This window comes from Symphalangus syndactylus, chromosome 1 (genome assembly GCF_028878055.3).
Source record: "Symphalangus syndactylus isolate Jambi chromosome 1, NHGRI_mSymSyn1-v2.1_pri, whole genome shotgun sequence".
In the NCBI taxonomy this organism is placed as follows: domain Eukaryota; kingdom Metazoa; phylum Chordata; class Mammalia; order Primates; family Hylobatidae; genus Symphalangus; species Symphalangus syndactylus.
Window position 1 is genome coordinate 98,921,652 of NC_072423.2, and position 14,726 is coordinate 98,936,377.

The window sequence follows — 14,726 nt, forward strand, 5'->3', positions numbered from 1 at the left end:
TTTATGCTAATGGGACGAGCTAGTGAAACTTGCTTATCCAGAGAGGAAGCCGTGATGGCCAGAGATCCGGGTGTGAGCCAGGGCTTGAGGCTGCTGCCCAGCAGGTGGGGCTGACCTCAGAGAGGAGGAAGGCCGAGTGCAGGCCTTGGTTTTGTCTCCATGAAATGGGAAGGTCACCAGCTGGGAGTGAGAATTGGAGAGGAAGTGTTGGGGGCTTGAAGCGTGAGGCAGCATGAAAGAATCACACCTGGAGGATTGCGTAGGTCCTGGCACACACACTTTTCCCTCTGCATTCTGATGACATACATGATGCCTCAGGCAGATACGGCCACTCAGCACTGAGCTGCCCATGCTGCATACACTGCCATTCTTAAGGTTGCCCTTGATTCTCTCAGTTGCTGCTGCCCTCCTTTCCTCGTTCGAGCTTGGTAGTGCCAGCCTTAGGCAGGGCGGGATGTGGACATGCAGGTTGGTTAGAGGGTACTCGAAAACACTTATGAAGTTTACAGCAGCTGAGTGAACTCAGTTGATATGGATTTAAATCTTTTTTTCGTAACTTTCCAGTAGCATGTATAATTGCAGTACAGATGTATTTTTTTATTGATCCATATTAAGTATACATATTTTGGGGATATATGTGACAATTTGATACATTCATATAATTAAATTAGGGTAATTGGGATATCCATCACGTTACGTATTTCTCTTTTCTTTACACTAGGAACATTCAAGTTATTCCCTTGCAACTATTTTGAAATGTATCACCTATTTTTGTTTTTTGTTTTTTGTTTTTTTGAGGCAGAGTCTTTCTCTGTCACCCAGGCTGGAGTGCAGTGGTGTGACCTGGACTCATTGCAACTTCCACCTCCCAGGTTCAAACAATCCTCCTTCTTAGCCTCCTGAATAGCTGGGATTACAGGCATGAGCCACTACACCTGGCTAATTTTTGTATTTTTAGTAGAGATGGGGTTTCGCCATGCTGGCCAGGTTGGTCTCGAACTCCTGACCTCAGGTGATCACCCACCTCAGCCTCCCAAAATGCTGGGTTTACAGGTATGTGCCACCACGCTGGTGTGTATCACCTAGTAATGTTAACTTTAGTCACCCTGCTGATCTGTCCAACACCAGGTCTTATTTCTTCTAAGGGTATATTTGCAGCCATTGATCAGCCTTTCTTCATCCTCCCCCTGCCCACCCTTCCCGGCTGATTTTCGGTTTTTGTTTCTGACTCTGCCGTCTCCCAGTTGTGTACTTTGCCATGGAAATGCCACATGTCCATGTTAGGGCATTAATATCACAAGGGTCCAAGGAATGGATTGTTGCCCTCCCCGATTTCTTAAATACTGCCTGCTTCATGTCAGTACCTTATAAGCATGGCCCATCTTTCTAAAATCTTTTAGGCTTTCATTAAAGAATTCCTAAATTTCTGATAGATTTATGTTTCTACAACTAATGCTGTTACTTTATCTACTGAGATTTGGTTTTCTTGTTTATAGGTACAAACTCTTAATGAGCAGGATTGGGAACGTGCCCAGCAAGCTAGTGTCTTGGCAAATGTAGCACAAGCATTCGAGAGTGATGCTGACGTGTCTGATGGTGAAGATGACAGGGACACTCTCCTCAGCTCAGTTGACCTGCTGTCACCCAGCGGGCAGGCTGACGCGCACACACTAGCCATGATGCTTCAGGAGCAGCTGGACGCCATCAACAAAGAGATCAGGTGTGTGCAGCTGTGCATAACACTCACCACACACATGTGTGTCTCTGAGGAATCTCATCCTGCCTGGAAAAGTCTGGATGAAAGACTATTAACATTTTCTAAGTATTCCATAATAACAGAACTTACTTAACTTCTGTTTTAAGAATTTTAAGGTCTGAAATTGCCCTTGAATATAAAATTTAAGTAACCAGGGCACTCTCCCCACAGTCATGGCACTGGTACCTTTCTGTAGGACACTGTGGGACCTGAGAGGTCCTTCCCCTAAGAACCTTGCCACATAGCTGGAGGGTGCTGAAGGGGCTCTGGGCCCACCCAGCTCCCACTGCCGTCCTGAAATCTGCACCTGGAAGGCCACATGAGCTGAACACATGTGGAGGAGGCCGATCGGCCTACCTTCCTGATCCGGAGTGCAGAGGAAAGGTGTGCACGGTGGTGGGCTGGGAAGAGAAGACAAGACTGAAGCCTGCCTTGGATGAACAGCAGTGGCTGCCTCCACAGGCCAGTGCCACTCACCAGAGAGACCAGCGCTCAGAATACGTGCATGCCGGAGCGGGCGCATATGGTGGGAAGGGAAAGGAAGGGTTGCTTATCAACCCCCTTCTGGTCTGAGTATCCCTTCTTGACCTTGAACCCTGAAAGGAGCGTGTTGCTATCACCTGCCACATGTGCAGCCTCCTGCACAGAAGAGGCTGTGTGTAGTGACGTTTAAAAGTGTAGAACGTTTACCTTCTTACTTTGGTCTGTTCAGCAGCATTTGTTTCAATACATGCAAGTATAATTTTAGCCCCCATAGTCACTCAACAGCTAGTTTGGGCCAGGCCCCATTACAGACCTGTAGAGTCCTAGGGCTGCAGCAGTGTGTAATAAAACAGGACGAATGCCTGCGTCCCAGAGGACACAAACAGTCGACAGATGGAATCTGGTAATGTGTGTTTGTTGACTATTGGTGTGTAACAAATTACTACGGAGCTCAGTGGCTTAAAACAGTGAACATTTCGTAGTTCACAGCTCCTGTGAGCGCAGGAGCAGCAGAGCAGGACAGTCCTGGCTCAATCTGGCAAGGCTGGAGCCACAGAAAGACCCAACTGGGGCAGGAGGCGTCGGGGCCATCACCCACCACTTGGAACTGGCCACCGGGGCTGCTCTAGGGTCTTTGCATTGTGATGCAAGCAGCCCGTACTCTAGGACAGGAGAAAGTCCCACAGCCTTTCCAGTCCTGGTCTTGGAAGCCGCAGCCTTCACTTCCGCTCTATTCTATTCATTTGAGTGAGGCGCTAAGTCTTGCCCACACTCAGGGTTTGGGGTGAGAATCACCCTCCACCTCTTAAAGGGACGAGTGTTAAAAGTGTTTGTGGACATATTTTTAAACCATCCCTGTATGTCAGATGGTAATAAGCATGGAAGTGGGACTCAGGGCAGCCCTGAGTTGTGGAGTGAGCAGGGGAATAAGAATTTTAAGTAGGGAGGCCAGGGAGACAGTGTAGTGAGGGTGACGTCTGAGCAGGGGCGTGAAGAAGGAAGGAGAAGGAGCACGTGGAGCGTGTTCAGTGTATTGTTATGGAGTGCCAACAAGATTTGCTGAGGGATTGGATCCAGGGTGAGAAGCAAAGACAGGAGTCAGAGATGACTCCAAGCATTTGGGCTTGAACAGCCAGAAGGATGGAGTCTGTTTCTTGAGATGAGGAAGACACTGGCTCGGAGGAGACTAGGAATTGAGCCAGGGCTGTGTTCAGACCAGCCTTGGCAACATAGGAAGACCTCATCTCTACAAAAAAATTTTTAAAAATGAGCCAGGCGTGGTAGTGCATACCTGTCGCACCAGCTACTTGGGAGGCTGAGGTGGGAGGATCCCTTGAGCCCAGGAGTTCGAGGCTGCAGTGAGCTATGATCATGCTGCTGCACTCCAGCCAGGATGACAGAGTGAGACCTGTCTCAAAAAATACAAAAATTAGGCCAGGCACTGTGATGAGTGTGCGTACATAAGAGCCTCCCATGTTCAGGTCCCATCACACAGTGGCCTGGCACAGAACACTGGAGCTCTTCAGGAGTGCATGGCTCTACTCCAGTGTGCCTTTCCCTGTGTGAAGTTAACATGGACAGTGAGTGCTCAGAGTGCAGGTTTGAATCTTTCTTGTCTCATCAGTATTTTAAAGGGTTTTTCTTTAGCAACTTTAGCAGTTATAATGCAGAACTTACAAAACGGGCCAACTGTAGAATGGAATCCAAGAATTGCTTTTATATTGACGAAGAGACCGGTAAACCCTGCCCACGCTGGCTTGGCCTAGGGACACAGCAGTGTGAGCAGGGGGTGCCTGGGATCTACCCTCGGGCCCTGGCCTGATGTGCCGCTTGGCCAGCCTGAATCCAAGTGAGGAGCAGGCGTGTGCATGGAGTCGTGCGGCAGGTTTGGGTGGGGTGCTGCCAGGACTTGGTTGTGAAGTTTACACGGGTGGAGGTGCCAGTCCTGGTCAGAGAGAACAGGAGGTAAAGAAGAGAAGGTTAAGAGAAACATCAACAAGAGCTGTGTTACTCCAGCTTTTTTTTTTTGATTAAAAAGAAAAAAATAGGGCTGTACGTTCTAAAGTAAGAAGTTGGTGTGCTGCCTGTGTTTTTGACTTTATAACTCCCATTTCATGTGCCACCTTGAAAACTGGTGAAGAGGCCCCTGCAGCATCTGTTGCCAGGCATGGGGGCTTTTTGAAAGAGGAGGTGCAAAATAATTAGTGTGATGAAGCGTTCAGAAAGATCGTCTTTCCTCATCATTATGGGAGCTGGGAAAGGATTATATACCTTTTGTTTTTATTTCTTATGACTTATTGCTAGATAAAAGTGTTTCCTCTTTATGCAGAAAGTTGACCTGATGTAAGTGTTCTGTCCACTGACTTGTGTATTTTCTTCTATTAATAATGATCAAAAAGCACTTTTCTTAGAAATGTAAGTAGAACTTTAATTGGAAGGGTTATTGCAGGTTTCTATATTTTAATACTAGAATAATTATTATTGGCACAGTCAAATATTAAAACTGCTGTCTAGTGATCCATGACACTCTAGGAGAGAGGAGCGTTAATCTCAAATTACAAATTAATGTAGTGTGGTTGGCATGAATCCAGAAATTTAGATGAGGATGGTAGAGAATCCCATCAGATAACACTGGTTCAAATTTAAACTGAAAAAAAGAACCAACTCAGTATTTTTGTTTAGTCTAAACAGTTAAGTGTTGGGAAACTCCTAATTGCTTTGTGGATCTGTTCTTTATATTAGAGTTCCTGATTTCCAGTTGAAATCTGTAGATTTCTTCAGCTTTGCTCTAAGAATAGGGGAGATAAGGGTCATAAAATTTTAAAATATTACTTAGTAAGGAAATTATTAATTGCAACCATAGGAAAAATTGCCATCCAGCCTTCTGCAGAATTTTTGTGTAAATAAGTAAAATCAAATGTGAATGATATCCAGAACCAACAAGACTCAATGGAAGGTTTACTTTTTGTTGTTGTAAGATGTAGTATATTAAAAAAGATTGAGGCTAGTGTGGTGGCTCATGCCAGTAATCCCACCACTTTGGGAGGAGGCTGAGGTTAGAGAATGTCTTGAAGCCAGGAGTTTGAGACCAGCCTTGGCAACATAGGAAGACCTCGTCTCTACAAAAAATTTTTAAAAAATGAGCCAGGCGTGGTAGTGCATACCTGTCGCCCCAGCTACTTGGGAGGCTGAGGCAGGAGGATCCCTTGAGTCCAGGAGTTCGAGGCTGCAGTGAGCTATGATCATGCTACTGCACTCCAGCCAGGATGACAGAGTGAGACCCTGTCTGAAAAAATTAAAAATTTGGCCAGGTGCTGTGGCTCACGCCTGTAATCCCAGCACTTTGGGAGGCCGAGGCGGGCAGATCACGAGGTCAGAAGTTCGAGACCAGCCTGGCCAACATGGTGAAACCCCGTGTCTACTAAAAATACAAAAAATTAGCCGGGCATGGTGGCACGCGCCTGTAATCTCAGCTACTCCGGAGGCTGAGGCAGGAGAATTATTTGAACCCAGGAGTTAGAGGTTGCAGTGTGCTGAGATCACACCACTGCACTCTAGCCTGGGCAACAGAGCGAGACTCCATCTCAAAAGAAAAATAAATAAATAAAAAAGAGAGTAGAACATTTTTGCTGAAGTGTTCATTGTTTGAGCAACTTATTATTGGAGTTTACTCATAGTAATACAGAGTATAAGCGTGGTTTTTCTCATGCAAACACATTAATCTGTTTGCCGAAACAGGAGGACTGACTGCTTTTGTTTTATTTTAGGTTGATTCAGGAAGAAAAAGAAAATACAGAGCAGCGGGCAGAGGAGATTGAAAGTCGAGTTGGCAGCGGAAGTCTAGACAATCTTGGTCGTTTTAGATCAATGAGCTCCATTCCCCCCTACCCTGCTTCCTCGCTTGCTAGCTCCTCCCCTCCGGGCAGTGGGCGCTCCACCCCACGAAGGATCCCTCACAGCCCAGCCCGGGAAGTGGACAGACTGGGCGTCATGACCCTTGTACGTATCCGCCCTTTCCCTGCTGTGGCTGCTCTCAGCATACCTGTATGAAATCTTGGACACTACAGATCTACCCACAAGAAAATCAAGTACATTCATTATTCTAAGAGGTTCAAGATTATAAAAACTAGTTACTATTTAATCATTCAATTATGACAAACTAATTTTAATATTTGGGACCGGGCGTGGTGGCTCACGCCTGTGATTCCTCACACTTTGGGAGACTGAGGTGGGCAGATCACTTGAGCCCAGGAGGTCAAAACCAGCTGGGCAACATGACAAAACCCTGTCTTTACAAAAAGTAGCTGGGCGTGGTGGTGTGTGCCTGTAGTCCCAGCTTCTCTGGAGGCTGAGGTGGGCAGATCACCTGAGCCCAGGAGGTTGAGGCTACAGTGAGCCATGATTGCATCACTGCCCTCCAGCCTGGGCAGCAGAGTGAGACCCTGTCTCAAAACAAATCCCCAAAAATATTAAAAAAAAAAAAGTTTAATATTTGGATGACCAGGCTAGCATGCCACCATTTGTTTGTGTGACATTAGGCATGACAGCTTTGCAAAGTACAGCAGCCAGAAAGGGAAATATTTTCTGTTTTCTAGGAAAAACCACTTAGCAAAAGTAAATAAAGGCAGACATCAGAGCATATGGGAAAATGTACAAAGGGAGTCAGTGCATTTCTTTCCTTTTGGAGTGCCGAACCAGCTTCCAGGGCATCTACTACCAAAAAAAAGAAAAACGTGAAATGGGTTCTGCATGTGAAGCCGTGAACAAGCCAGCTGCTTCGTGGCTCCCTAAGGAAGCAGATGGGCTTCTTCCCTTCGCAGCTTAGGGTCACCTCTCACCTGGAAATGCGATGACCTTCTGGTGTTTGGTGTTTGCAAAGTGTGCAGATCTGAGGAATGTTTAAAACTTTCCTGTGGGCCTGGCACGGTGTCTCATGCCTGTAATCCCAGCACTTTGGGAGGCTAAGGTGGGAGGATTGCTTGAGCTAGGAGTAAAGAGACCAGCCTGGGCAACATAGTGAGAACCCCATCTTTATCTAAAAAAAAAAAAAACAAACTATCTTGTATATTTAGGACTTGTCAATGAAATACTTCATATTTACACCATTTGCTTTTTAACTGTGCTTCTATCATATTTTTTCCCATTACCATCTATTTTCGTTTTTAGTTGTATTGTTAGCCAGCATGCAATTAAATCGACGGTGAATCATTTTAGTGGCATATGAGGTGGTAACTAATCTGTTTTGCAGTGTTTTGAAATACTGTTTTTATAATTTACATCATCTAATTAGGTAATATTTTAAACTCTTTGACTGTTTTATTTGTGGGTTTGTGCTTATTTCTGTCCAGAGAATTTGTAAAAAACAGTTGTGTATGTATATATATTTTTTCTGGTTTTGTAATTCCGTATGCTGGCTGACAGTCTCTATGCTTACGTCATTGGTTTTGATTTCCTGTCATCCTTTTGTTTTATTATTTTAGCCATCTCCAGATTCATTTTTAATCCAGACCTCAGGTCCCCATCAGTCTGTAGTTTACTTATCCACCTCCCCTCCCAGTTCCACCCCATGCTATAGCGATTCTTCACAGCATGCTCAGGTAACCACGCAACTGTGTGTGTTCGATCATGTGTGAGTCTGTGCTGTGATGACTTTGTTAATGGGTTGTTTTTTTCTCAGTTAAAAGTATCTTTTTCTCAATGGTAATTTAAATTAGTGTATTACTATATAGTAAGTATGGATACAGGCAAGACATAGGTGTTTAAGAGTGTTTTTACTCAAATTATGTAGGATTTGTGTAATTCATAAGTGTTTCCTACATAAATAATCTAAGCGTAGAATTAATGGAAGCTGTTGACACAAATAGTATGCTTTCTGGTTCTGATGATTGTATTCAAGACTGTAAATCTCATCAGCTTGTTGAATCTCATCAACTATTTCTAATAGGTTGTTTTTAAATTAAAATATCTTATGTGAATCATAGGATGGATGTAAAGATTCTACCTAATATTATGCTAGCTTTTGTTCTTACATATTTTCACAGGATACCTTGCTTTAAGCAATAAATTTATTTTTGAAAAGTGGTAAATCAAATTCTAGGTAAGGATTTTACATTAATGTCCAACAGGTGATTAACTAAAAGTAGGTTTGTTCAGTTTTATAATTGGTATTGCAGTAACTTCCTCATCAGTTGGAATATTTTTAATTATAACATGGATTTTATTAAAGAAAACTAAGTTATAGAGAGGTTTGGCTTAGAACAGATGATTGTTAGGGCCTTTTATTATATAGAATGCCATATTTTAATAAAACACATGAAATAGAATTTTATGTAAGTAATAATTTATAGTGTTTCTCTAATAAACCTTTAATAACTTATATTTAAATTTTTTGGTGAAAAAATGTTTCCATATCCAGTTACATTTTCTCTAAATCCTGTCTCCTGTCATTTCTATTTTAATATATTTGCTTATACTGATCCTTGAATTTTTAACTTCAAAGTGTATAGTAAATCTGGTTTCTCTTCATTTCTTTGCATGCATCTATCAGCCTAGTGATTTAAGGAAACATCGTAGAAAGGTAAATTGTTTAGTAATTTAACATATCTTTGTATCTCCATAATGTATTGAAGAGTACCTATCATATTTTACGTAAATGTAGCATTATGTAGTTGTATGATAATGAATGGTTGGTGTTTTAATGGAAGTGTTTAAAGTGACCTAGCACCTTACTGATGATTGTTCTATTGGAAATTGGTCATTAGCGGTTTTCACAGAACACTGGGGCAAATGTAACAGCTTGCCATTCTCTCACCTTTTCAGCCTTCTGATCATTACATGCTTATTCATAGTAGACATAGTAATTTTAAAAATAAGAAATTACTAGTGCAAAGCTATAGATTGTAGATTCGGGGGAACCCATTTTCGTAATAATCACAGCTAGCATTGGGCTCTTGCTGTATGCCAGGCACTGTGCTGAGTGCTTTCCCAGTCTGGTACAGGCTGAGTGTCCCTGATCTGAGATGCTTAGGGCCAGAGGTATTTCAGATTTCAGATTTGTTTAAATTTTGAACTATTTGCATTACACTTACTAGTTGAGCCTCTCAAATCTGAAAATCCAAAAGCTGAAATGCTCCATTGACCATTTCCTTCAAGCATCATGTCAGCACTCAAATTATAGATTTTGGAGCATTTTGAATTTCAGATTTTTGGGTTTGGGATGCTCAACCCGTATTTAATCCCCATACACATCCCTGTGAGGTTACTGTTGTTATCCCCATTTTACAGATGTGGAAACTAAAGCTTAGAGAGGCCCCACAGTGCACAGTGCAGATTTGAGTTCAGATTTGTCTGATTTCAAAACCTGACAGTTGACCACTTCACCATCTAGCCTTACTTGTCTCAGATACTCTGACCTCCCTGGCAGCACTCCTACAGAAGGAGGCCCAAGGCCACTTCTCTTTAGAGATAACTGTGGATTGGGCCTTCCTGTTCTCGAAGGAAGTAGAGTACATTAGGAGCAGATCTGCTCAGTGGCTGTTCTTTATGTTGACCCAAAATCTCTCCCTCATCACTTTCACGCTCTGGTCTGTATTCTGTGCCCCTGTCTGAAACCCGCCTGATGGTGCGGTGACCGGACAGCTCTTCGGATACCTAAAGGCAGCTATCCTCTGACAAAAGCGTGGGACCTGGTCAGCAGCTGTCTGTGAGCTGCTCTGTTGGGTGATTTAGTGAAACTGCTTGGGTTCAGATCCTAGTTCAATCGCTGATGAGTTTGTGACCTGGGGTCTGTTTGTACCTTGGTTTGCTCTCCTGAGAAGTGAAGATAATGATAGAACAGTGCCACTTAAAGTGGCATTGGACCTGTGGCTGTCTGTGGTGAGATAAGGAGCTTACACCAGCAGCAGCAAGACACAGAGCACGGCCTTCAGTTCAGCTGACTTCTATTGGATCGTTTTTTCTTTATTTTTTGATAGCAAGATTTTCTGAGTGAAGGAAGTAGCATGTTGATTGACACTTAGACATGATAACCTGGCCCTGTTGGTCACTGGTAACTTCAGCGTGCTACTTGGTGTCTTTGAGGAGCCTGGTCCTTGGGTGGTTGTGAGGTTAAACCAGGGGTGCGTGCAGAGTGCCACGCCTGGTGCCAGACCTGGTCCACAGGAGACTGTCGCCTTCCTCCTTTGTGCCAGTGGTGTTGGTGTAGACCAAGAGGACTTCCCTGCTTTCTAGTAGGCCTGAGCTGGGATGGAGGCAGAAGTCTGGCACGTGACAGCACTACAGCATATGGAGGAGTGCGGAGGGCGGCGTGTGGAGGGGTGTGGAGGGTGGCGTGTGGAGGGGTGCGGAGGGTGGCGCGTGGCGGGGTGCAGAGGGCAGCGCTGGCCGGGCTCATGGGGCTTTCCCTGGACCCTGTTAACAGCTTATAGCCGGCTGCGTGTCAGCTTTCTCTGTACCCTGTTTTTGGTTTTGTTTTTTTAAAACAGATGATTGTTTTAAACTGAATTTTGAAACTTAAGCTTCATATTGATAATTTCTAGCTTTGAAAGCCTTTCATTGTTTTGTGATTGTAACTGGTAATTAGGAAAGGATGCAGGATTCATTTGCATTTTAACTGTTAGTTGAGATTATGTCCTAAATGAGCGCAGCTCCATTTTGCATTGAATGCACTTGGTCCTCCCTGAGCCACAGTGGGGCTACAGTAGGATTGATACACTTTACACAATCCCATTTAAGAAGCAGAAATTCAAACTGAGCCCAGTGGTACGTGCTTGTAGTCCCACCTACTTTGGAGGCCGAGGCAGAAGAATCAGTTGAGCACAGGAGTTTGAGGCTGCAGCGCACCATGATCACACCTGCAAATAGCCACCGCAGTCCAGCCTGGGAATCGCAGCAAGAACCTGGCTCTTAAAATTTTTTTTTAATAAAATAAAGTTCACTGTTCAAGTCTTGCTGTTTATAGTAATGCTTACTGAACATGTTTTATGAAATCCAGTCCCACTCAAAACCAGAAAACACAAATGTATAATAAGCAGGATCTGCCTAGACCCTGCAGGGGTGAGTCTGTTCACTGTTGTTACCACCATCCTGCTCCCTCAGCACATGGGCATATTCATGTTCCACTGCAAAAACAAAAAAACCCAGGGAGTCTGACAAAGATCATCTTGTAATGATAAGCCTAGAAGTATTTTCTTTTAAGCCATATTGAACAAAAATGTTTAAACTGCGTAGAAGTGCTTCAATTTATAGTGTCCGTCCAAACATTATTGGGAAATATGAGCCATACACGTGTATGGGGGTCATGGGCTGTTCCTTGTTTATTTTTACCCCGTTTAGACAAAAAAGTATTTGACAATTTTGCCCAAGAGGTTTCTGCCCTCTCTAGTGTTTCTTTTGAAGGACATCAGGAGATAAACATATTTGTTGCTGGCTCTTCATTAGTGCAAGTTAATGCTGTCTGACGTTTGTAACGATGTGGTTTATCGGCATTGCTCAGATCTCTGCTGCCCCTTCAGAGACTGTCCTCATGATGTGCCTAGGATTCCGGGGAGGGCAGAACCTTGGGCTGCATGGAGGAGGCTGAGGATGAGAGGCATCCCTGTGTCCTGCTGGGCCCCAGCGCATGCTCGTGGGGAGGCAGACCAGGAGTCTGACGGCTCTGTGGTGCTGTGCTGTGTGGCCCTTCAGAATGGTGCCAGACTGAAACAAGACTTTCTGTGCTGGCAGAAAGCACAGTGAATCGATTTTCAAAGAAGTTTATGGCTGTAATTTAAGGCCCGAGTTTTTCACTGTCTGCTGTTAACTAACTCTGTGCTTCCCTCACCCCTCAGTTGCCACCTTCCAGAGAAGAGGTACGAGATGACAAGACAACCATAAAGTGTGAAACCTCCCCACCTTCCTCCCCGAGAGCCCTTCGGTTAGACCGGCTGCACAAAGGGGCGCTGCACACCGTCAGCCACGAGGACATCAGGGACATAAGGAAGTAAGGAGCCTGCAGCAGCCCCATGCAGAGCGCACTTGTCTTTTCGTTTCCAGTGTTGAGAAATCGACGAATCTTTTCTTGAGTAAAACAGTGATTTTCTAGAATTACACCTTAATTCAGTTGAGTGTATTTACATGTTACACTTAGTATGCCTACCACTGCTCTGGGCTATAGTGAAATCCAGCAGAAGATGCATATCTGTTTGGGCAAGCTTAGTTTGGAAAGAAAGGAGTTAAATGATATCAGCAAGTTTTGGAAAAACTTCATGTCTTCAGAGTCTACAAATTGACTACTTTCTATTCTTGATGGAGAGTTTGGCAAGCAGATGACAGGCTTGGGATTGGAACCACTCTCTAGGACAACCCGTGCCTTTCTTGCACCTTTTGTAAGCTGTGGAGAGTACCAAGTTGTAATTACCAATTTACTGAGTGTCCCCTCTCAGGAAACCAATTAGCTATTTTGTTACTAGTCTACTATCTATGCTATCTTTTTTTTTCTTTTTGATATAGAGTCTCGCTCTGGTGCCCAGGCTGGAATGCAGTGGCATGATCTTGGCTTACCACAACCTTCACCTCCCAAGTAGCTGGGACTACAGGTGCACGCCACCATGCCCGGCTAATTTTTGTATTTTTAGTAAAGATGGGGTTTCACCATGCTGGCCAGGCTGGTCTCGAACTCCTGAGCTCAGGATCCGCCTGCCTCGGCCTCCCAAAATGCTGGGATTACAGGCGTGAGCCACCGCGCCCGGCCCCTCTTTTTTTAAACTCCATTGGATTTCGGTTCTGTGCCAGGCAATATGCAGGGGAGACATGTATATTAATTTTTGCAGTAACTCCTCAGGCAGTTAACATTGCCACGATTCTCAGCTGAGCAGAGTAATGCTCAGGGCGGTTGTGGGAGCTGCTGGAGGGGAAGCAGGCAGACCATTGGGCTTTAGCACCTGATGGCGCGGAGTCAGGGCCTCCCCTGGAGGGGAGGGGAGCTCCATGTCAGAGAGAGTCTCAGCTGCCTAGAATGAGTCTCCGTGCCGACCTCGCCAGGAGCCTGCCTTTATCATGCATGATGCGCTTGGTGAGGAAGATGTGTGTGAAAGAGACTGGAAGTGCTTGTAGGGAAGTTTGCGACTGTTAATACGTGAAGTATCCTACAAGGGCACGTGGTAAAGATCCGTTTTCTTTCCTCGAAGCTCCACAGGCTCCCAGGATGGTCCCGTGAGCAACCCCAGCAGTAGCAACAGTAGCCAGGACTCGCTCCACAAAGCCCCAAAGAAGAAAGGCATTAAGTCCTCCATTGGCCGCTTGTTTGGCAAGAAAGAAAAGGGCCGACCTGGACAAACTGGCAAAGAAGCATTAGGACAAGGTTGGTTGGTTTTCCGCACCCTTCTCAGCACCCAGGGGTCGGGGAGGAAGGCACTGCCTTCAGTGCCAGCAGTTGCCACGCGGTGCTCCGGGAGCCGTGTGCTCTCCAGGGAGCAGCAGCTGTGAAGGCTTGGGAGCTAGACAGCAGCAGTTTATATGAAGGCATGGGAGCTAGAGAGCAGCGGTTTATGCCCACTTGCCACTCAGGTACAACACATTTTCTGTCTTGAGCATTTCTGTCTTGCGCATTTGGTTATCTAGTCAGAAACTTAACCTTAAGAAATGATTTCACTCTGAACCTGCAAATATTCATCCGCCTATTTATGAAAACATAGAACTTTGTCATGCTGATTTTTACTTCTGAGCTGTTCTGCTTCCTCACAGCTGGTGTTTCCGAGACGGATAACTCATCTCATGATGCCTTGGGACTTAGCAAATTGGGGGGACAGGCTGAAAAAAATCGTAAACTTCAAAAAAAGTAAGCTTTGTATTATTTCTTCATCTCATCGAATGGTTTTCAGTTGTGCCTAAGCTCTAACTAGTGTTTTTTAATTTTAATAGCTAGCTATGTATATATGCATTATATTCTGAAAACTTTACCTACAGCCTTAATTAAGTGGTACTTTCTGGAAGATTTAGTGTTTGTGAAATTTCGAAGAAACTCACACTGGTATCCCTATCATCTTGGAAAGTTGTTCAACCAGGAGATAGGGTGGGTGAGAGTTGGACTCAGCTGCCTGAGCACTGGAGTTGGCCCTGGCGCCTGCAGAGTTCACTTTGTGACATTGAGGAAGTGACCTAGCATCTCTGTGCTTCAGTTTTCTCCTCTGTAAAGTGGGGATCCTAGTAGTACATACCTTGTATGGCTTTTATGAGAATTAAATGGGATAATATGCATAAAGTTCTTTAAATAGTACCAGCAAGTAATAAACAAGTTGTAACTGTGGCCAGTACAGCGACTGTTGCTTGCCAACGTTCAGGATTTGCTCTTCATACTAGTGATCTGTCTGAAACATTCGTCATGTTGCATTTTTTTCTCTTCTGTAGATTTTGTAGTTTTATCTCAAATAGACTCCCGATTTTATAGCCTGTTTATTAAGTTTTAATTCTAAACTAAGTCCGCTTCTGACAATAAGCTGTAATATTTGGG

The 14,726-nt window shown here is 44.4% G+C and overlaps 1 protein-coding gene across 16 annotated transcripts in view; it reads left to right on the plus strand.

Annotated features, from left to right (window-relative positions):
• Positions 1-14,726, plus strand: part of PPFIA1 (PTPRF interacting protein alpha 1) — a 117,603-nt gene that overhangs the window by 72,548 nt on the left and 30,329 nt on the right. For 7 of the 16 annotated variants that reach the window (XM_055271214.2, XM_055271224.2, XM_063644682.1 and 4 more), the window contains 6 exons: positions 1,497-1,720; positions 6,007-6,238; positions 8,787-8,816; positions 12,067-12,218; positions 13,405-13,577; positions 13,961-14,054. In XM_055271214.2, the coding sequence (XP_055127189.1) occupies positions 1,497-1,720; positions 6,007-6,238; positions 8,787-8,816; positions 12,067-12,218; positions 13,405-13,577; positions 13,961-14,054 (905 nt within the window). Of the gene's footprint in view, positions 1-1,496; positions 1,721-6,006; positions 6,239-7,719; positions 7,837-8,786; positions 8,817-12,066; positions 12,219-13,404; positions 13,578-13,960; positions 14,055-14,726 lie in introns of all 16 variants that reach the window. The other 9 variants (XM_055271233.2, XM_055271262.2, XM_063644686.1 and 6 more) reach the window with 2 other exon arrangements.